The sequence below is a fragment of the Mirounga angustirostris genome, unplaced genomic scaffold (genome assembly GCF_029215605.1).
Source record: "Mirounga angustirostris isolate CCGP_5_RB_7025 unplaced genomic scaffold, mMirAng1.0.hap1 SCAF_1, whole genome shotgun sequence".
In the NCBI taxonomy this organism is placed as follows: domain Eukaryota; kingdom Metazoa; phylum Chordata; class Mammalia; order Carnivora; family Phocidae; genus Mirounga; species Mirounga angustirostris.
In genome coordinates, this window is record NW_026991709.1 from 184,770,137 (window position 1) to 184,793,573 (window position 23,437).

Here is a 23,437-nt window from a genome sequence, read left to right on the forward strand (position 1 = left end):
TTTTCTTATAAATAGTATAAATTATTTTATTTACAGAAACTTGTTACAAAACAAATAGACTATATATTTCTTCTCTTTTAAATATCCAAAGTAATTTTCTATCCCTTGACATTTGTTCATGTTCTATACAGCAGCCAACACAAAAGTCCAGCTGAGATGCTCTTGATTACGTGTACAAATTATCAAACTATTCACACATTTTAACACAGGAGATTGCTTTTATAACCAAGCTCAAAGAAACAGCAAAATGCTTTTCAAGGCTCTACATTCACACTGACAGTATGTAGTGCTCATTTAAATGATCGGAAAATGCAGAACGTTTTGCACAAAATGTAAAAATGATTATTTTCTGCTAAACAACGAAACTTTTAACAATCATTTTCCAAAGCAGCCCCCCCCACTCTCCACCCCCCCCACCCCGCCCGGACAGAGAGATAGTTAAGAAATTCCTTGGCAACAGAACTCTTGCAGGAAGACAGCTGCCTTTATAAGTTACATTTTTCAAATTATGCATTTTTCAATGTTCTCAGAGGTACTTTGTATTATATTTTTGGAATATAAAATCTTTTAAATATTCTATTTTAAACTCTGTATTTCATGAGTGAGTAACAAAACGGACATATTGTGAAAGTCACTGGCTGACCAAAAGATTTGTAACCCTTTGTGCCACCAGGCAGTCCGTCACCAGTTGAATTACTGTGAACCAAAAGGCCTTAATTTTAAAATACCTAATAAAATTACCAGCATTGGTGGTTTTCAACTCCTCACCTAAGATTTTAGAAACAATATTTAGGTGGAAAAAGCAAACTCCAAAAGTTGAACTGAACATTCAAGTCTTTTTAAAGAATCTGTCGAAGCTTAAAACTAGGTTCAGGCACTTTCAGTTTTTCCCGTTAGTTTTAAACCACATCACACATGAACACACACACGTGCTCAGAGTGTGCACATACAAACGCACAGGCACGCACGCGCACTCACACATAAAACACGAACAAAAGAAAAGCAGTGTGTCACTTTGTTACGTGTAGTCTATCGGGAAATCAGGCAACTAGAGAAGCCATGCCCACTTGATCGGCATGAATCCGCTCCCGAGACATTAAAGGGACAAAAAGACTTTCACAGAACAGAGGCATCCCTTAAACTGTAAAGGAGGCAGGATCTAGAACTATTGGCTTGGCAGTGAACCACTTCAAATTATAAAAAGGTATTTACTTTTATTAATTAATAAATAAATACTAGATGATCTCAATTGTACCAAAACAGGATATCAGAAAAAAAGACCTGTGCAAAAATACATATTTAAATATGTACAATTCATTTTTAACAAAATATGTCTTCTGAAATAGGGATACTTCCATATTTATAATAGAACAAGAAATTCCAAAATAAAGATACAAAAGTAGGTTTTGTAGAATTCTTTGTTCATCAATGCAGCACTTTTTTTTTTTTTTTTTTTTTGTAGGTTAAGAAAACTGCAGGAGTTGTCATGAAATTCTATTGGAAAGAATATAAAAATTATCTTGGTTTTAAATTGATACCAAAGTCTGTCTAGAAACAACCCAACCACTGCAAATTTGGTTTTTGCAAGTTAATTTAATTCAAAAAAATACTTGTACTCCCGTGTTTTAAATGGTCTTAATTGTTCATTATAATAAAAACTAGTTGTAGGAGAAAATAAAATATTTCAACAGTCTAAAATTTAATAGCACTGTTCAGAATAGGTCTGTTTGTGGCAGGCAGAATCCAAAATGGCTAATTTCCTAATCCCGATGATCTGTGTACTACCGGGAGACATAATGAAATTCATTTAAAACCTCAGTCTAAGAAATCAAATGATCAACACTCGCTTATCTAAATATCTACATAATTCTGAATCAACTTGCTATCATGGATCTTATTCACATCTTTTGGAACAACATGATCTGTCTATAAATTCCATCGCTAAAAGCAACTTTATTTATATCCATCAAGTCCCCTTGGCTCTGAAAATAAATTCTACCCATAGCCCCATTGCACTTGTCACCAAGGAATCAACTTAAGTACGTTCTGATTCCCTCTTACTTCCGTTCTCTCCCTCCACTGGGATGGAACAACCAGACTGATTTCTCCTAACTACACCAAACTGGCCCTTCCATGCGCTCTCCTTACTAAGCTCTCCTATAGTATCATTTTTTAAAAATATTTACTGATTGCATAATAAGTGAACAAGATACTCTTCTCCCCTTCCTTTAAAAAAAAATCAATATTTTACATCAATTTATAGCTAAAGTATCTGCATATAGCTTTTGTTGTCTTACATAATAATTCTGTAGCGATTCACATTATTAGGCTGGTAACCAAGTATTTACTCATTCTACTTGTTGTTGACTCGAAATTCCCTGACACTGACGTTTGTAACCCAAGAATTGTAGGGAAAGAAAGGATGCACTGCCTGGCTCTGTCCAGGCCCTGCCCGGAGCAGTGATCAGAGCCCGGGGAAATGTACCCTGTGGCGATCGGCAACTCTGTGTTCTTCTAAGCAAAAGTGCCTGGGTTCTTGTTCCAGGAGCTGTGATCGTGGAATCACCAGTGCCAGTGCCCCAGCTCGTCCCCCCAGTGCAATGATACCTTCTCAAGCACTGACGTTTTAACACAGGAAGCTCTTTCTTTTGGGATGGGGTACTCAAAAAAATAATAAATAAATAAATAAATAACCCCGAGGGACTCCAGAACTCTCCCTGGAAGATGGCTGGTATTAATCCCCGGGAAGGAGGGTCTGTCGGGCAAGTGTATGCAGCACGTCATCTTTGCCTGGGTATGTGTACACATTTGCCTGCTCCCCTCCCTGGATGCCGGGAGACCCAACGGCATCCCAGTGAACCTGTGGAGAGGAAGGGAGAGCAGACACGCACCAGACGGGGAGTGCTCACAGCAGAAACTGACATGCAGTCCCAGGACAGCAACCACGGAGACTGAGGGTAATGCACACAGTGCCCTGGAAACATTTACATATATTAATGACTTCGTGAATGACAGTTTCTGCTGCATTCTAGTAATTTCACTTTACAAAGGCATTTTTTTTTTTAAAAACAGGAGACTGGCAGGGCAACCAACCCAATCTGCCTTATTGTATAACATGAAAACTTAAAGGATAAAAAATTCCACCTCTTTGGAAATCTTGGAAAAACATTTCCCCCATAGTGATTTTATCTACCCACCCCCCACCCCTGTCCCCCAACCAAAATTTGGCTTTCCATTATCAAAACTAGTTTGCATTTGCATTTTCTTAAAAAAAAAAAAATCACATAGAATGAAAAGTACCTTGAAAAGTAAGCCTCTACAATGTGGTATACTTGCTCTCTGGGTGTCGATGGCTTTAAACCAGTTTGTAAGTTAGAAACTTTTGACAGCTTCTTACCCCAAATTATTTGCAAAAAGCTGGGGGAAAATACAGGCTATTTTGTCATGATGCCTCGTGCTAACGTCCATATTCCATTCCCGGAACATTGCTATAAAAACCTAACAGCACATGCCTTCTCCGGAGGGTTGCTCAGGGCGCAGCTCTGCTCTCCTCTGGAAGGCGTCTCCAGATGGGGGACCTAACTGCTGGAGGGTGACCTACAGAAGACAGTGTAAAAAAAGAACTGGGACGGGAAGGGGGAAGAAGGGAGAAAAGTCTACAGTAATGCTCTTGCCAAGACATTCTTTCGCCCCGCCAATCTACTCAAAGAGTGGCTCCATGATTTACTGCAAGTTAAAAAAACAAAGCAACAACTTCTCACAGATTGGTAGCAAGCAGTCCAGACCACGTTAACACTGACAGAAGCAATTCGGTGGCTGAACTTGATCCAGTGTCCTTTACACGTACTCACTGCTATGGACATAGCTTCAGGGAAATCCTCGTTACAACAACAGCCCGGCAGATTTCTACCCTCGAGGCCCACAGGAGGTTGGGAAAACAGACTCAAAGGCATCGTGGAGTCCATAGTGCTGAGTGGAGGTGTAACTTGTCGTCAAAAGTGTCCAGATTATTCCTCCCCGCGCTATTTTCAGCTGTCAGGGACGTGCCTTTGGCTTTCAAAAAAGAGGGGGTAGGGAAACAATGAAAAGGTAAGTAAGCAGCTGCACGCGGCACCGCCCTGACGCCCAACAGAGCATCCCGAGGCCACACCGCTCCGCTCTCTCCGGCGCTGGGTCACGCCAGGAGCACTGGCCATGCAACCTGGCCTTAGCTTTCAACTGCCTGCCTTGGGCACAATCATTCTAAACCACTGACTTTGAGAAAACCGTCCAGAAGAGAAGCAGGCCAGGTTTCTAGCTCAGAGAAAAGGCTCTCATGTTTGCCTTCTGGTTTTATTTAGTGATTTCATTTCCTTGAAGGTCTTCCAGGTTGTCAGCTGAGAACTGAACACGGTCGTATGGGGTAGCACATGCAGGTGCCCGTGCCTGGGGTGGGGGAACTCAGGCCCCTAGTGACCCACAGTGAGCTGTTGAAGTCCTGGGCGGAGAGGCCACAAGCAGACTGCAGGGCGGATGGGGGAAGCTGCCAAGCCCCATCTGCCAGGCTTCCCAGTACAGCCCACCACGCCCACATTCCCTGGTTTAGGGGTCTTCAGCCAGCTCAGTTTTCTGTTTTAAAATCAGCTCCACAAGGGGCGGCCAGGTGGCAGAGTCGGTTAAGCGTCCGACTCTTGGTTTGGGCTCAGATGGTGATCTCGGGGTCATGGGATCGAGCTCTGTGTCGGGCTCAACCCTCGGCATGGAGTCTGCTTGAGATTCTCTCTCTCTCCCTCTGCCCCACCCCACCAACCTAAAAAATAAATTAATTAAATCTTAAAATCAGCTCCCCAAGATACAGGGAGGTGAGGTTCCTACTCTTCTAAGTGTAGCAATCTCTACAGCATTTTGGAGTCATGGATACCTTTGAGATCCTGATGAAAGCTATAGGATCCCTCCTGCAGATAAATGAGCACAGACACTAAAAATACCCAACACTTTTTTGGGGGTTCACCGATCCTCCAATCTCTAGCCATGCCCCCCCCTTAAGATTTATGCAGCATAATGAAGTTTTCTACCACACGGGGGAAATCTACCAAATCCACACTTAAGTTGAAACTAATTTTAAGAACCCAAACTCAGACTTTTTGTCCTAGTGAGACAGGGCCCTCCCCAATGGTGGGCATCAGAAGTGCAAACTGGCAGCTCATGAGCCAGACGTGGTCAGGAGATGTGTGGGCTGTACGAGATTTCAAAACAACACACTACATAACTTTTAAACATGGCCAAATTTCTCATGCCAGGTCCAGATCTGCAGTTTCTTTGAAATGGGTGACAGGTTTCTGGGAGCACCTGCTCTGTGTAGATGGGCTCCCACTCCCTCGTTTTCCACAAACACTGTTAATCTCCGCTGAGCCCACCAGCCTCCTCCCCTCCTTTCTGTGACTTGTGGGCACTAAGGGCTGGCAGCGCTGTCTGTGGGAAGACAGGTGCACGCAGTAAAAGAACGTGTGGAGCATCGCAACACAAGGGAACACCCCTCCCTCAGGTTCACAGAAACTACCCTCAGAAGGAAGTTTTTAAAGGATGGCTGGCTAAACCACTTCCTGCAGTATTTGCACTGAATTTTTATGCCGATAAACTATAATGAATAACTACAAACCAAGTGTTGAAAGCTCATTTTCACATGTCCAGGGACCCCTTGCTCAAACAGCCAAGCAACATATAAACAGCCCCTATAGACCTGAGGCTCAAAGAGAAGAATTTAAACAGTTGCTACTTAAATTCACGGATAAATCTTTTCCCCACACCTTTGGCAGTGGGTATTCATTCACACAGATAGTGGAGGGAACTCTATTGCTGTAAGAAACTTCCTGGTATTTTCTGAACAATCCTAACCTGCCAGTTGAGTTGAATTCTGCAGAGGAGGAAGCCAACAGAACAGAACAGCTTTGCACCGTACCTCAGGGCTCTGGGGGGTGCTGCTGACATCCCCGAGTGCAGGCAAGGAGAGGAGACACGCTGATGAGTGAAGTAACAAGAGGAGAGATGAACAGGCACTTAGAGCAAAGGAGGCTGGAGGAAGGAGCTCCAGGAGAAGAGGGTGAGGGGACGACGGGAACTGGGGGGGGAAGGGAAGGGCGGGGACCAGAGAGCGCAAGACAGAGAGTCACGGGTCATTATGAATCTGACACCCAGTTAGCCACCGCTCTACAGATGGGCCTGCATTCACATTTCTTCATTTAAATGAGATTTTAGTCTTTGTCTCTACCCACACTTACTGCTGCTTCCCTGCCTCCCTGGAAAACTGGGCGAAAAGATAAGGAGAGAGTTAACTGGAAAATCCAAAGTCCTTTGGTGGGAAAATTATTAAAAGGTCTTTCTTTCAAAAATTTAACCCATCCCTTTCTAGATCAGTGTGCTTGCAGGCCAGCTTTCTTCAGAGGAACAAACGAGAGAACCAGTCCCCAGGCAAGCACGGCCTGCATCCTCCCCGAACGGTGTCCCAGGACGCGCGCGCCCCTGGGGCCCGTACCCCCTAGCTGCGGCGGGCCCCCTGCCGTCACGCGGGATGGCTTCTGCGGCCCTAGCTACTAAAGTGCACTTCGTGGTTTCCTGACCCAGGAGCATCTTCCAAGTCCTAGGAAATTCTGGCAGAGAAATGCTGTTTTACCTTCACATGGCCACAAGCTCTTCCTTTTTGAAAAGAGACCACGAAGCTGGACACGTGTTTACAGGCAAACCAACCAACCCCCGCACACCGATCTCCGGGCTGGCCGAAGAGCTCGAGGGGGAGGAAGTGAGCCTCCCCACCGGGCTCACGGTCCCTTTCCTACCTGATGAGGGAGGGAACTGTTCGTCAGTCCTGGGGGCCCCGGGCTGGCGCCCGCGTGCTTCATGTGCACGTTGTTGGCGGCTGGCAATCTGGCAACCTTCGTGGGTTTGGCGCCGCCGGAGCCGGGCGAGCACTTTCTCTTCTTTCCTAGCAGTCTGTCCAGGGGAGTGTGAGCGTGTGAGCAACCGCCGTGGCAGCTGACGGGCAGCTCGCTCGACTGGTGAATGAACGGGCCGAGAGAAAGCGTGGAGTCACTGCTGTTCACCATCACACTCATCCTCTTGATGGACTCAGCGGGGCTCCCCCCCGGGGGGCCCCTCCCTGACTGGTCGTGCCGGACACTCGCGGAGTTCGCCTTATTTACCACACAGTTGAGGCCCACGCCGTGGGAAGATGCTACCGTGGAGGGGTAGGGAGGCCCAGAGTGCGCCACACAGTTCTTGCGAAAAGACTCCATGGAATGAGAAGAAGCGGAGGAGGAGGAGGAGGAGGAGGAAGAGTGAACTAACAGCGGGGAGCTGTTTTTGCGTTTCTTTCCTGAGCCGCCGCTGGTACCGCTACTGGTGTTGTGACAGTTAGTGCTGTTACCAGAAGGCTCCTTGGGCCTTAATGACTTGCTGGATTTCAACTTCTGAGGTTTCCTGGACATCGGGGAGGAGGGCACTGAGGAAAGGCCAGAGGGGGTGGAGGGGGACGAGGATGAAGAGGACACTTGTCTGGATTGCATACTGCACACAGGATCCATTGCCCCAGAGGCGGCGGGCTGTGCATTTAGTGTGGTTCCATGAGCTGGTACCGATCTGCTGTTTGGGGAGATGCAGGTGGCCGAGAGCAGGACGGGGGAGGTCGACACAGTGGCTGTGGCCAGACAGCCAACCCCACATTGTGCTGTCGGCACCGAGTTCGTCCGATGGGGAACACGTGTGGAGACGGGGGGTGTGGCGCTGGGCACCGGGGGAATTTTCCTGCAGAGAGAGAGGACAGTGAGTAACCATCGCCACAGCCACTCACGGAAGCTTTCAGATGGACGTGCTCTTCACCTCTGGCACTGAGCAGCACATACCTGTCAGAGGGACCCATCTGAAATGCACAGCCCGTCCCTCCTGCCACTTCTCTCCTTCAAATTCCTTCATGCCTTCCTCGGGCTCTCTGAATAATGGTCTGCCAAGCATGCGTGCCTCACTCCCTGCCGGTCCCCAGCCTCACACTGCCTCCTCCCATCTCTCCCCCCCAACCCCCGCGCCTCCCAGTTCCCAGATTCCACCCACTGACCTTGCTTACATCGCAAAACAGGCCTGGACGTGAGGCACTGCCTATCTGCCGCCTACAACGCTCTGACCCCATATTCTGCTCACCCTTCAGTTTCAGACCATCATCACTTTCTTACAAAATCTGTCCTGATCATCCGGACTTGCTTGGTCCTCCACAGACTCACGCTGCCTGTTCCCAGACTTGGGGGCACGCAAAGCAGTTTCCATGTGTGACTGCTAATCACGGTCTAACTTCCCTACAGACAGAGCAGTCCACAGCGTATTTATAACTGTACCCCAGTGCCCAGCACAGTGCCAGGAATACAGAAGGCAGGCAAATGTTGAGGGAATTCATGAATAAATGTGAAAAAAGGAAGGGCACAGCGATTTAATAGCAACTGCTAGGTGCTACCTACAGGCTTGAATTACAACTCCCGGGGCTTCCAATCACAGTATTGGAAAAAGGTATTCTGTTAATAATGTCTGGGCTAGGTACCTATCTGAAGATGAGTCATTCAAATGGCAAACCAGGGAGGTCCCCTTTTGTTTTTGCTCTGGTTTTAAAATATGACAGCATCTAAATTTCAAAAACCCCTATGGCAGAATTAACACCCAGGTGACAACACAGAAAACAGCCTGAATGGAAGGCAAGTGTCCAGACCGGATCGCTCCTGACTTTATGGGGCAGCTCTGGCGGATCCAGTCACTGCACCAGCTGGGGCTCCAACCCCTCATCTGCCAAATGAGAAGTGTCCTCAACTGCTGCTAAAGTGCTTTCCAGATGCTTTGTAAGGCCTATAGCTTTTAATAAAAGCAACTACTGACTGTATTTGTACCAGCTGTAACCACCCCATTCAGGAGTGTCGTTCTGGCCCCAGAGACCAGTGCATCCAGACTGACCACACCCAAATCCCTGTAGGGCAGGGTCCAGACATGAGAAGTTTCTCAATCTCTGGGAGATTCCAAAATGAAGCAAAAACTGAGAAGCGGGGCTCTATCCCCATGCTTATCACAGAGGACAGATACGGACGTTATCTGAAAGGCTTATGAGAAATGAAGAGTCCCTGCACCCCACCCCGACCTACTGCATCAGAATCTGCATCTCAACAAGATCCCCAGGCAATCTGTGGGCACTGGCACCTCTGGGAAGCCCTGCTCTGAAGGTAGGGGTGTAGCACCGCTCCTGCTCACTGGGTGCAGTGGCCCCTCACGGCCACCAGGGGGGCTTAGGGAGACGAAGCCTAAAGACCAGGCTGCTGGAACTAAATCCTGGAAAAAGGAAAAGCTTCCAGACAGGGAGAGATGCGGAGCTCTCTGCACAACATACTGGTTCCTGGTAAAAAAAGCTCTTTTAAGTCATTCATTACCTTTCATATAAAAACAAGACAAAGAATATGTAGTCGTACTGACTTATGTCTGTATAAGTGAACTCTGTAAAGATATACAAGCAATTAATAAAAATGCTTCTGTCCGTGGAGGGGTGGGGTGGGAAATAGGAATGTGGGGGTCAGGGAGACTAAAACTCTGAACTGTATACCTCTTTACATTCATTCTTCTTTTTTTTTTACCCCAGTGAATTGATTACCAATCTAAAAAATTAAGTACCATTGCCCACCACTCTACTCCCCGCCAATGCCCACCCGCTGCCAAAGAAAAACCCTTTGCTAAAGATCCCATCCCTTCCTTAGGATGTGTGGAATAGAGGTCCCCAATCAACAGCAGACAAGCAGTTGAAAGAAATCACAGGAGCTCAGAACTGGCCTGTGGGGTCATGGCCACGCTCCAGAGGAAATTCTGGTCTAATTTCCCCAGTGTTCAGACTCCATACACTGAAGATGACTTATTTCACTGACATACTAAAATCCCATTTCCACTTATCCCCAAATTAACCATAACAAGTAACTACAGGGTAAAGGACTGAGAAGGCTGCCACTGAAAGTGGAAGACCTCCTGGAAGGGAAGACTTTTGGCTGAGCCAGTAGGATGGGACCTGGACCACTCTGGGAGTTTCCTTGAGTAAGTCAAAGATGCCACCTGAGGACTGTTCCTGAACTGAGAAGTGCTGAGCTCCTTCCAGCAAATCTCAGGGGCTGCCTGAGAAGCTCGCCTGCGTTGCCTGGTCTCATTCCCGGCACCTCTCTCTGAGCTCCTGTCTGCCCCAGGCCTGTGTGCCAGCTCACCACTGAGCAAAACGTCTCTCTGTTGTACTGGCTTTTTTAAAACCAAAGTTCATGTTAACAGAAAGGCATGATTTCCTCCTTGCTGGGATCAAGTGGTTGATGAGGCAGTCAGCCTCTGACAGAAAAAAGAGACCGTGGAGACAACCTCATGATTCTGCGTCTTCAAGAGGTCATGGCACAAAGACAAAAACCTCCCCACAGCAGCCACTATGAACCGAAACCATATTCACCCCAACTGCTGGACATAAACCACTTATCAGTATAATGGGAATAAGGCCTTCTGAGGACCCTGCTAAACTCTTAGAAGGACACTAAATCCACAGCTTGGGGAGCTCAATGAACTCTTCAAGTCCTAACAGATCATCTGAAGAAATAAGCAGCTGAGATTTCACCTATTTCGGGGTTTTCTGATGTGGAGAGACCCCCAGAATCCCAACAAACCAGTGTCCGGACTCATTTTTCTTTTTTTTCTTTTTTCTTTTTTTTTTTTTTATAAAGATTTTATTTATTTGAGAGAGAATGAGATAGAGAGAGAGCATGAGAGGGGGGAGGGTCAGAGGGAGAAGCAGACCCCCCGCCAAGCAGGGAGCCCGATGCGGGACTCGATCCCGGGACTCCAGGATCATGACCTGAGCCGAAGGCAGTCGCTTAACCGACTGAGCCACCCAGGCGCCCCGGACTCATTTTTCTAAGCAAAGACCAAGTTCCTTCATAAAGAGGGAAGAGGAGTCTCTTATCTAATAAAAGACCAGGGAGAAATGTGAACTAGAAAAGCAGAGCAGCACTGCTCTGGGTCTGATTTTCTAAGAGAATAAATGCAAGTCCTATTAATGATCATGAAGCTACTTCAGACTGTGGACTATCTGAGGCCTCTGACCAGCTTCCTCTGACTTTATGAGGAAACCAAGGCAGTAAGGCAAATGGATGTACTGGCAGAGTCCACTCAGGAAGGCACTAGTAAATGATGCCCAAATGGAGAATATGGAATGATAAGTGGATGACTGGACAGCCCCCTTCCTTTAGCAAAACTCAAGGGTTTCCCAAAGTAGGTTCCACCCAACATTAGTTCCCTAAGATGCTCCCCTAAAAGAGGTTCCCAGGTCAAAAGAACTTGGGAGATATTCCACATTATACATGATCTCCCCTGCTTTGAGAGTTACAATGAACAGTGTGCCCCCCCCCAAAGGCTCTGAGAAGTCCTGCAATAATGAAAACGATTTCACTTCAGAAAAAGCTGAGCCTTTTGGCCATGAAACTCTTCTTCCACTTAAAATCCCATGTAGGAAACACTAGCACACATTGTGGCTCACAAGATGACTGTCTTATCTCATGCTGTAAACCAGAGAACATGGCTCCTCTTCCTGAAACCTTCGGCAGCTCCCTACTGCACTCAGAATCAATTTCAGGGTCATTTGGCCCCTGTCAGCTTCTTCAGTTTCATCTTAGAGCATGCTCGCTTTCTTGTTTTTTCTCAAACAAGCCACGATCTTTTCTGACTCAAGACCTTGACACATACGGTTCTTTCTGCCTAGAGCCCGCTCTACCCCACCATCCCATGGCCGCTCTTTCTCATCCATCCATCTTAGCTCAAGGACGCCTCTTCAGCAAGGCCTTCCCTGAATCCCTCTGGCTTCTTGTTTTCCCATCGCAGCTCTCTGTTAGGAACCAAACCGCCTCTGGATCCAAATCCTGACCCTACTCACCAACTTGCTGTGTGACCTTGCTTTTTGGTTTCATTAGGTAAAAGAGGGATAATCAAGGTCCCCCGAGACGGCATATTGTGAAAATTAAATCTAAGTTGTCTGGCGTACAGTAAGCTCTCAGTAAGTGTCAGTGATTCTTGCTGCTTCCATGATCTCACTTCTGACAAGCTATAACCTCTCCTGATTTTCTGCTTAGTGGTTTTTGTTTCCCCCGACATGTGGGAGTCCCTCTGTCTGGAACCACAGCACCCAGAGCAAGACCTATTTGCTGAAAGAGTGAATGAATGAATGATGAGGGGCCTTCTCAGGGACAGTCAAAGGCCATGTTTTCATTTTAGATAAGCTTATCTTGTGGCGCCTGGGTGGCTCAGTCAGTTGGGCGTCTGACTCTTGATTTCGGCTCAGGTCATGGTCTTAGGGTCGTGGGATTAAGCCCCGCGTCGGGCTCGGGGCTCAGTGGGGAGTCTGCTTGAGATTCTCTCCCCTCCCCCTCTGCCCCTCCCCCTACTCACTGGAAAATAAATAAATAAATTTTTAGATAAGCTTATTAAATCATCATCATCATCATTATCAAATCAGTCCCATAAGAAACAGAGAGGATGCAGCACCGGGTAAAGTCGGTCCCCTCTCCGCACCCCAGAGGTGGTGGGACAGGCACTCACTTCCACAGCTGCGCGTTCAGATGCTTCTCCACCATGAGGTTGAGGGCGCAGCGAAGCCGGTTCCACCTGGAGTCAAACACGTAATAGCCTCTTCCAATCTGCCGGCTCCCGAATGTGCAAAACTGCAAGAGAGAGCATAACCGCACGTGCTTGCTCACTCCGACAGGAGCACCGGTGGTGAGGGTTCTCTCTCCTTCAGGAAAGGAGCTAACCGTCAAAGAGCTTACTCTGAGTATCGTAGGCTGTGAAGCATGAGAGTGAAGATGCCTAGCCCTGAGTTTCATGGAAGAGAAAGGGAGAAGAGGTGTCCCAGGAGAGAGTGCATGCCGCCTCTGGGGCGCCCTGTTCTGAGCTGCTCTCACACCTTGACCACGTCTCCCACACGTATGGGCATGCCAAGGCCCCTGGCACGCCCCCCTGCAGTGCCCTGTTCCTGCTGCGTGGGGAGGGTCAACACGGGGGTACATGTGGAACTTACAGATGCTGGCTGAGGATGATGACCTGAATAATGACAGTCCAGTTTTTCAACAGACTCTTCTTTGTCATCGCCTTCTCCCTCCTCACTGGATAACCGAGAAGCTGGCTCAGTGGCAGGCAGGGGAGGGTGTGGAGATTCATGGACTGGAGGAGGGTCAATGGGGGCACTCCCACCTTGCTGAGCAGGGCAGCCTGGAGGCCTTGGTGAGTAGAAAGTGCAGCACCGATCAGATCACACATCTGGGAATCAGCCGCCTTAACCCAGATACAACAACGTGTCTGAGACCACCTAGGGAGTCCTGGGGTCCCCCACTAGCACTGGGGGCAACAGATGCTGATCAGGTGGCCGGGAGCGAAGAATCCACTCTCCTGAACCGCACGACGTCACATGAAGCTGTCTGCCAGATCTACCCAAAGGTAACTTGTAAATGGTTCTCCTTTCTATAGCTGATGGAATGGCCTGGGGCCTCTTCCTATTCTCCCCAAAGAACAGGAAATAGAAGTGGAACTTAAGAGAAGTCTTTCTTTGATTCCTCTTCAAATTTCACCTGGACTTGGGTTACTGAGGCAATAAATGAGGTTACTGGCAACGTGCTCTAACCCTGAGAGGGACAGGAGGTGATAAAAGGAGGAGGCAGCATGACCACGTGATGTGGAAAATCTACGGCCTACAACTCAGGGGCAGTACTGTAGGTTTCCTACATATATGAATGCCTGGTGATTCTAGAATTAAGCTTACTTTTTTATAGACGGAAAAATTTCAACGAGAAGATGGCCAGACAAAGGACTTGCCACGGAACGGCCAACCTGGGCTTGGCCACGTTCTGGGGTGCCGCCTCCCACTGCTCCCCCACCACGCTACTCACAGACCAGAGGGCCCGTGTTGGGAGTGGCTCGACTACACACGTGGGTTTCCGTGGGCAGCCACTTCTACCCCGATACGACCATGTCAAGGAAAAGGCACAAGGGGGGAAAGGTTGGGGGCACAGCAACCAGGGCCTGGCACGTTCCTAAGCAGAAGCTCTTGCTGCCGGTGTCTGACAGGGCAGACCCTCATTCTCTATACCTTTCTCTTTCCCTTCCCTCTAGAAATTGGGGACAAAGTCCTTCACTTCAACTTCGTTAAATCTACAAGCACAAACACACATATATCCAAGTCCACCTTCACTGTCTCCGAGGAACGTACATTAAGTTCTTGTGAAACACTCTGAGATCCATCGCTTACGAAACGGCCAAAACGCCTAATACACGGTTAGGCCCAGGTCTCGAATGAATGAATGAAAAAACAGGTTGATAAATGGATGCTGTAAAAACTCAGGCTGAATGCCCATCCCCAGCAAGGACTCCCATGGCTGTGTTTTGCAAGAAGTGAGACAAGCGAATGGCAATCTGCTGCCAAAGCCATGTGAGATATTCCAGGCACTAACCTGCAGTCAGGACCCAAGTCTCAGCCCTGCTCAATGGGGTTAAGAGACCCCTGAAGCTGAGCAGGGGTGGAGATGATCATTCTCGCTTCATTCTGCTGCTTGCATTTGGCCAAGAAGAGCCCTGGCTGAAACTTACTGATGAACTCAACAATTTTTTTTCCTTAAATTAAAACCCAATCAGAGAAATCTCTCATCTTCTTAGAGTGAGCCTGATGCACACTCCTCGACATCATGACTACACTGGGGTTTTGTAGCGTCTGCAAGTCTGTTCTCTGAAGGAGGGAGAGCGCTGGAGGATTTGGCTTACCTTGGAAGACTGGGGGTGTGAGGTTTAGGTTTACTAGCTACGAAAGGCTTTGATTCAGAAGGAATCACTCCGTGAGAGTTTTGGTGTGGCTCCTGTGAAGGTCTAGGAGGGGCGGGCTGCGGGTCCCTGAGAGGCTGCGTTGGTTGCTGAGAGTCCGGATGGCGAATCGATTCCTTTTCCCTGGTTTTGTTTTTGTGCTCGGCTAATAACACATCAAATCGTTTTCTTCTACCCTGGACAGCCCTCCGCTGAGTTAAGGAATGTGTCTACAGACCAAAAAAATACAAAAACTGAGGAATCTCATCAATAACTGTTTCTCTGTCATATATCCAAAAACACCATTCCCAATTTAAAACAAACAAAACAAAACAAAACAATCTGGACTATTAGCATAGTTAAAGGCTGCTCACCATTTGATTAGCTAAAAATCACAGGAGTGTAACCTTTTTTCTTTTGCTAGAATAGAATCCAGGCTCCAAATATATGAGAATGTGGTGCTGTTACTTCTACCAGGAGAAAGGAGGAATGTTAGCTGTGCCACCTGGTATGTAAGTGAATGGCAAACAGTAGAAACAGGTGTTAGGGACTCATGCTTCGTGCCATTGTAACAGCTTATTTATCGGGGCTCTTACCAACTCAAGCAGAAAAATCCCTCTTTGGGCTATTTAGATTTTAAATATTAAAAGAGATAAAACGCTTATGCCATAAAAATGTACCAGAGGGGTGCCTGGCGGGCTCAGTCAGTAGAGCGTGAGATTCTTGATCTTGGGATTGTGAGTTCAAGCCCCACACTGGGCGTAGAGCTTACTTTAAAAAAATGTATCAGGGACTCCTTTTTCAGTAACAGCCAGAGAATAAAAATTAGACAAGTGTTTCTCTCTATTCCCGTGAAAATGCCAAGTCAGGAGAGAGAGTGGCTCAAAACATCCTGGAGGTGGGGAGTGCTTTGGCGGAGGAAGCCTGGACAGAAGCAAAGACTACAAGGCCGAGAGGAGTGAGGTGTGAACCGGAGGAGATGAAGCAGAGTCAATCCCTATAAACAGACACTCACTATGCAAATCAAGAAAATGGGACCGACTGCATTTCTGGATCTTAAGACAACATCTCATTTCAGAATTAGGCAATGGGCACACTGAGAAAAAGAAGGTCAATCCCAAGGTGTATCTTATAAAAAATGTCTATACTCCAAATGCATTTGATAATTCCTCTTTTTGTTTGTTTGTTTGTTTTTTAAGGCTCACTCGGGGCTAATACTATTCCTAGAAGAAGATAAAGTCAAATTAACTGACTATTCCCTACTGCTGGGGTCTTAGTCTGTAAAAAATGTAAGGAGACAGTGGCCACAAATCACATACTGCAAATACAAGTTAATTCATCTACAGATTTCCTCCACTCTTTTATGTTACGAAAGTAATGCAAATGTACTTTGTCTGTGTTTATGGCCTTACACATTATACAAATGTGTTATTGCGCTAGAAGTTTAGAGGCTTGATTTGAAGAATAACCAGATTTCCACAGAGTTCCCTCACCATCAGAACTCTTCAGGGCTACCCAAGTATCACAGGACAAAGACTGGGTATGTAACTAGGCTCCTGTCCCCCCCCACCCCCCCACCCCACTCCTTTGGTACCAAGTACCTCCTCCTGCTTCTGCTCCTCAGCCTCCTGGCGGCCCTTTCAGACCCGAACGTATGTCTATTCCGCCCCATCACTGAATATTTACACAGGCTGCTTCCTTGGTTTCTCCCACCCCTTTTTGCCCAGTTAAATCCTGTGGATTTCAGCCCAGTATTCCTATGGCAAAGGAGACGTGAGACTTCCCTGGCTCAATCCCCTACTGAAGGCTGCCATAACATAGGCTTCCTTCCTGTTTATTACTCATCAGTGGTAACTTCACACATGTACGAATGATTATGAAGGTAACCTCCCTCTCGTTCACGAGACCGTAAGCCCCTCAAGGCTAGGGGCTGTGCCTTGATTCTGTTAAAGCCTGTATCTACTGAGACCCAGAATGGAGCCTGTGCTCAAATATGTGCAATCAACTTTCCACAATGACTGATGGGGCAAGGAAACCAGAGCCAAATTTCGTCTGCGTGGAGGACAGAGAGGACATGAAACAGGACATCAGACAGCCAAGGAAGTGAGGGGACCGAGAGGGTGGCAGGCAGACAAAGGGGACGAGCGACAGACTGGGCAGCAGCAGGTCCCCAGACCCTGAAGAGGAAGGACTACGTTCTCGGTCTGAGGCAGGACAGACCTGGGCGGGAAGGTGGGAGATGCTCAGCGGGGAGGCCCTCAAGCACGGGCAGCCCTCCACAGCTTAAGAGATGCAGGCCAAAATGGAGGCAGGGAGCGGGAGAAGCAGCGGCAAACAGAACACAGGAGGAGAGGAAGGGCCACCTGTGAAAGGACAGGCCTGCCACCTCTCTGCTGACCTGGGACACGCCAGGGCTACAGATGCAAACTGACATGAAGGCAGGCCCCGCACCGTGCTACGCAGACGACACCCTTCACAGAGCACACACGACTTGAAAAGGAACACGGGACGACAATGCAGGACCCGTATGAGGTCTGTTCACCGTCAATAAAGGCTCAGAGAGAAGGCTAGTCAATCCTGCACATTATGAATTGATAAAGCTTTTGGTCCACTGGCATGCCCCGGAGATGATTAAAGGCAAGCCTTTTGGATAAAGCAAGCATTCTTCATCGACCACAGGCACCCTAATACTGAGAGATCCAGGGTCCCGAGAGCCAGGGAGGCAGCAAGAGAGCCGAGAGCAGGCGGCAGGCTGAGTGGGACCAGGCCGTGGTACCCGGCCGAGGCTTGTGCTTGCAAACTCCCAACGGGGCAGCTGCAGCGGGCCACGGTTCTCCAGAGCTCGAAGGGCTACCTTCCAACAACACACGGTGCTCTGTGTTCAACTAATGTTATATAAAATAAAAGCAGTTTGGCCGGAGAAAGGAGATTTTAGCCTAGGGAATTCAAGGGTCAGGGGCTTGGGGTGAAGATATGTGAGAACCCCTGAGAGAGAATGCAAAATTCAGAATATATATGTGTATACAGGTATTTTTCCTTGGGGAAAATGATCTGTGATTTTTTTTTTTTTGAGTTAGATATTTAAAGGAGCTGTTGGCCAACGCCCTTCCTTAAAAGCTTCAAAACCACTGTTGTAGGATAAAATCTACATGCTAAAATTAAATTAGAAATTTAAACTGAAATAAGAACCACTTAAAACAACATTTCCACTTTCTGAAGATTTTAACATTCCTCCACTGTTAGGGGGTGGAGTAGGGCCTGAAGTCCTTTATTCAAACATAATCTTTGGCAAAATTTAAAATAATACACCAAACATTTTATTAAATTTTTAGAACACTCATTTTTGTAATTCTTACCCCCTTCTCCAAACAAGTGTTTTTACAAAATTACTTTAAAGCAATGATTCTCAATAGTTTTTGAACCCTTCTGAAGGGTAGCTGGGGACATTCTCCGGAGAAAGGCACATAAGCACATTTGCTCATTTATGCCGGGGGTCCACTGAAGCCACTCCACAGCAACTCCAACTGTACAGCAAATACACCACCTTCTTATTAGCATACCGGCATTTTAAGGGAAAACTCAGGACAGAAAGGAGGATTATAATATTTTCTTCACTTAGTAAGATTGTATATTATCTAGTATTTTCTTAGAACTGGAAAAATGAGTCTATCTCAAAATCAGAGGATTTTAAAGTGGCTCTTTAAGAACCACATACTACACAAGCATTTTAAAGAATATTCACACATAGGCAAAGGAAATTTCTGGACTTGTTTTAAGTCCATACAATTTAAACCACAGTAAAGGGTAGCCTCTCACATTAAATTTCTCTGCAGAAATACTAACAGTCTTTGAAAATAACAGACTGATTAGGAAAGAACACTATTCCCCTGGGTATGACACTGGAAGCTCACTGGGGGCAAAATGCCTCTTACGATTGCAGCTTATCACAGAAGATATCACATTTTCTGAACTGCAGGCATTCTTCATCCAAGCCCAGCCATCCCCTCATTTACAATCCCCTCAGAACAATGCACAGATCAGATCCCCACCAGGTTCAAGTGACTTGAGGGGCCATGCCACGGACCCCAGCTCCTTGTGCTTACCGGAGAGTTTCCAGTCCCGTCCAGGAGGCCACTTACCTTGCATGTCAAAGAGCGGGTGCAGGGCTTCTTGGTGTCGAGGTCGATGACCCCGCAGTGGATGTCAGGGTCAAACTCTCTTTCTGTCAAAAGCACACAGACATTACCATGGGCTCACCAAACATTCCTTCCTTTATTTTGAAAACAAAAGGAGCAATCTCAAAACAGACAAATTATAACTTGAATAAAATCTACGACATCATCAATAAGTATAAACTCTACAACACGTGAGCCCTGCAAAGCAGCGGACACCACAAAGAGAGCGGGGGACTATCGCCATCACTTGACAGGAAAGAGAGTGTGCAAGTCAGCACTACCACACCACTCCATTCACAAAGACACCCCGAGAAAGCTAGTTTACAGCACCTACAGACCCATGTACTTTTAAAAGCAAGAGTGAAGAGAACAGACATTGTACTTAAGGAACTTCCTCCTAAAGCTGAAGCTGACCAGTCTTTTTTTTTTTAATATTTTATTTATTTATTTGACAGAAAGAGAGTGAGAGAAGGAACACAAGCAGGGGGAGTGGGAGAGGGAGAAGCAGGCTTCCCGCTGAGCAGGGAGCCTGACATGGGGCTCGATCCCAGGACCCTGGGATCATGATCTGAGCCGAAGGCAGACGCTTAATGACTGAGCCACCCAGGCGCCCGAAGCTGACCAGTCTTAAAGAGAGGACTGACAGATAGCAGCCCATCTGCTCCCTCATGAATGCCCAATTAATAAACAGAGAACATTAAGACAAAAAATGTGAAGTTACCTGATAATCTCTTATTTAAAAATTTCCTGTTATTGGAATTATCTTCAGACTTCTTTTCCAGAGTGGATGGTGCAGGAAGCCCTTTGCCATTCAGAATCTGTCCAGGTGAAGGCAAGGTTGGCTTTGGTATTGAGGAGCAGTTAAGGCCAGGCTTGACTGAGGAACTCACAGTAGCAGGACAGGTGGGCCCCACCGCAGATTTCAGTAGTGTGCCATCCATCTTCGGATGAATCTTTTCCACTTTGACAGAGGGTGTCATGCTGTCAGAGGGGGAGCAGAACATCAGCCACTGAGGGTCCCATAGCCCCAAGGAAGTGGGGAACTAGAGGGCAGAGGGCAGAGCCTCCATTTACCCATGCACTGCACAGAGCTAGGGCCCCAAAGGAAACTTATGAAAATGTGTTGGGACTACCCGGACAACTCAGGAAGATTCATGATGATTCAGTCTCTAAGCCCTCCTGGTGAAGCAAAAAGCTCCAGTGGACCGTCGGATTTACCTGGTCTTTCATCATCCAGGACAATCTTACACATGAGGCTATGGGAGACCTACACCTGATACCCAACTCAATTCCTGCAAGAAGCAGAACATAAAAAGGTCTAAAGGGACCAAAGACTACCTGCAAAACCTTTAGAGAATATCTTTTGAGAACTATCATTTTTAAGAAAGCATTCATCAAAATTAAGTAAAGTGAGTGAACAGAGGAAAGAATAATTAGAATTAGAGAATATGTCCAAGAAACGTCTCTGTGGACATGCAAGAATTCAAATGAGCCTAACCGTATCTCCGAGAAGAGGCTTTTTGCCCCGTCAATGAAGGAGACGGATGTTTAATTAGTTGTGTGATGTGTCACTGAAGTGCTAATTCTCCAGTCTCTGAGTTTCTATAATAAGAGCGCAGAAGTCAAGTGTCTGGCACACAGCTGGTGAGCCCCGAACACCTGGGCCACTAATAAAGAACTGCGTTTTCTGGGAATCTTACATTATCATTCGGGTAGCAAATGTTGGTACAAAGCTAACAGTCGGCCTGGTCCGCCTCTAAAGCCCAGCTCTGTCCAAATAAAGAAGATGTGGATTGATGAGGTTTTGTAAACTTCGTTCAATGAAGTCAGTGCTCCAGCAGCTGCTAAGCTGGCAAGTGACTTATGCACAGCACTGGCATTTTCTTTGGCTTTCAGACAGGTCCAGGAACGGAAGCCAAGCTTGCCGTACTTGTACTCCTGACAGATGAGCAGAGGCTGGGGGCTCAGCAACCAGGACAAACAGCACCGAACAGCTGTACCTGGAAGAGCCCGACAGCAGCAGAGGTGCTGCAAGAAGCCATGGCCTCTCCCAGCTGGCAAGGTCCTTGAGCAGTAGCAGGTGTGAGACGCTGCCCTGAGATTAACCAGGTTATCAGACCTTGGGACGGAGATGCAGGGCGTACCCTCCAAAAGGGAGGCAGGCCAGGGAAAAGCCACCCACCACCAGGGCCGAGGGCTGCCATGATAGGTTTCTGCGGAGCACTTGGGCTGCTCCCTCACATGACCACAAGGAGCCTGGCAGCCTCCAGACCCACTGTGCAAACATGCCAAAGCCTTGCCTGGCAGTGGGAACTTCTTCCAGTCTTCCCCTGTCACTACTGTGATGGGGACCCAAGACTGTGGGGGAGGAAGCATTGTTTCCCTACTGCTCTGCAGGCTCCAGAAAATCCTGGCACAGCATCTAGGAATCACCTCACCTTTTTATTCCCACTGTTATCAACGGCAGCAGCAGAAGCACCAGTGTCCCTTCATTTACTGTCTCCTGTGGGCCAGACACTAGGCCAGGTGCTTGACCCTACCATGTTAATTCTACTCCTCCCAGGAACTCTGCACCGTGGCTGTTATTCTCACACTGAGAGAGAAACGGTGCCTCGCTCAAAGCCCTGCAGTTAGGAAGTGACAGAAGGGGCGTGTGAACCCAGGCCTGTCTGACGGGAGTGCTCCTTGGCTAACGCTCCTCGACCTTATTATGTTTCCTTCTCCTTATCTGCAAAATGGGGATAACAACAAGACCTGCTTCATAGGATTGTTGTGATAATCAAATGACAGGACACAGAGAGAGCCAAGTTTCCGTAGCTGGCCCACAATAAAGTATCAGTATTATTAACCTTACTATTACTATTCTGTAAAGCCTCCCCAAATAGGATAGGGAGACAAAAAGAAACAACATCTATTTGCCTCCCCCCCCCCCCCCCCCACCAGCAGCCTCTCTCCCCCATTATCCACAGCACTCTCAGATGCCACTGGAGTACACAGCTCCACTTGCAGCAGGGAAGCTTTGAGAACGCTCTTGGATGGCCATACTCACATTCTACCATGGGGGACTCTACTTTGCTGAATGGGATGCATTGGCCTGGTGTTCCCCCTGAGCTGGAATTTCTCTTTGGGTGATTTCAGCAACTTGGAACTTAATGAGGATGCGCTTAGGACACCTCCACCGGAAGAGCGGCTGCTTCCACTCCCGCTGCCTCCTTTGCTTTTGGACAGAGAAGGGAAGAAGGAAAATACTGAAGTGGGAGGAACGGCCGAAGAAGGCTTGCTGGACGAGCTATGTCTTCTTTCTGAAAAGGAAAACAGGAAGAAAAAAAAAAAAAAGACATGGTTTCAGGCAAGTCTCCAATGGAATCCTGGAAGAGTCCCCTGAAATCAACACATTTAGGTTCAAATATGCGTCACTAAGTGAAAATATATTTAACTCAGCAGCTTTCAGAAATGGCTTATCTAGGCCCCACAGACTTATTTAGGATTCTAGGAACTGGTCCTTCTGCTTCGGAAACATCTCAGCATAAAGCGGTTTATCATACATAGATAGCCATTAGGAAATTAAACAGCCATTCTAAACCTGAGAATATTTGGTTTTGCAGGCTAGAAATGAACCTCACTCCAACTTGCAGTTGGGAGAGGCAAATTATTCATTCATCTGCAGAGCTGTACTAATTGACACTGCATGGATTTCTTTCTTCCTTGCTAGCATAGTATCTTTCCAATTTTCAGAATTGCAAAATGTTAAGAAACAAGTTGTACCTTTTTTTTTTTTTGTCACTACCCACCAGCATATGACACCAAATAAGAATGTTTCAAGGGTTATCTTATCCTTCTTTAATAATCTGTTCTGCAATTTTCCAGTGAATCACTTCCCTCCCTTCCTTTTTTTTTTTTTTTTTTAATAATCTCACTCAACTACAGATGGCATAGCTCTGGTTCACACCACTAAGATGCCAAAGGCGCAAGACAAAAATACCACAAATAGCTACGCCTGTTTTTTAAACCAGGAAGTAATTCATGGTTAAATACAGACTACACAGGGTTTAACTGAAAATAAGTCTACCCACCGGAGAATCAGGTTTTCTTGGCATAAGGCAATCCATACTAAATAAATTGAGAGCTGTTGAAGAATGCTACTATCTGAAACAAGTAAATTATTTAGTAACTTTATCTACTTAAGTACCTTATGATGGTAGCTTAGTGAGTGTCCTCAATTAAACTTGCAATTTAAAATGACACATGGCTTAATTCTACGTTTTAAAATACATGGGATCCAATATTTACTTATCACAATACAGAAGCTATATGAATATTTTAAAAATTAAGCAAACTAGAATCAATGATTATAAGCATCACACAAATGGTTTATTTCTAAAGGTCATTTATACCAGTCCTGAGGCTCT

The 23,437-nt window shown here is 46.8% G+C and overlaps 1 protein-coding gene across 5 annotated transcripts in view; it reads right to left on the reverse strand.

Moving 5' to 3' along the window:
- ATXN7 (ataxin 7) overlaps window positions 1-23,437 on the reverse strand; it is a 139,017-nt gene continuing 115,580 nt past the window's right edge. For 4 of the 5 annotated variants that reach the window (XM_045862021.3, XM_045862022.3, XM_064594188.1 and 1 more), the window contains 8 exons: window positions 22,078-22,330; window positions 19,750-20,009; window positions 18,993-19,075; window positions 14,818-15,083; window positions 13,085-13,283; window positions 12,607-12,728; window positions 6,813-7,776; window positions 1-4,053 (listed from right to left, as the gene is read on the reverse strand). In XM_045862021.3, the coding sequence (XP_045717977.1) occupies window positions 4,036-4,053; window positions 6,813-7,776; window positions 12,607-12,728; window positions 13,085-13,283; window positions 14,818-15,083; window positions 18,993-19,075; window positions 19,750-20,009; window positions 22,078-22,330 (2,165 nt within the window). In that variant the 3' untranslated portion in view covers window positions 1-4,035. Of the gene's footprint in view, window positions 4,066-5,942; window positions 5,998-6,812; window positions 7,777-12,606; window positions 12,729-13,084; window positions 13,284-14,817; window positions 15,084-18,992; window positions 19,076-19,749; window positions 20,010-22,077; window positions 22,331-23,437 lie in introns of all 5 variants that reach the window. The other variant, XM_064594199.1, reaches the window with a different exon arrangement.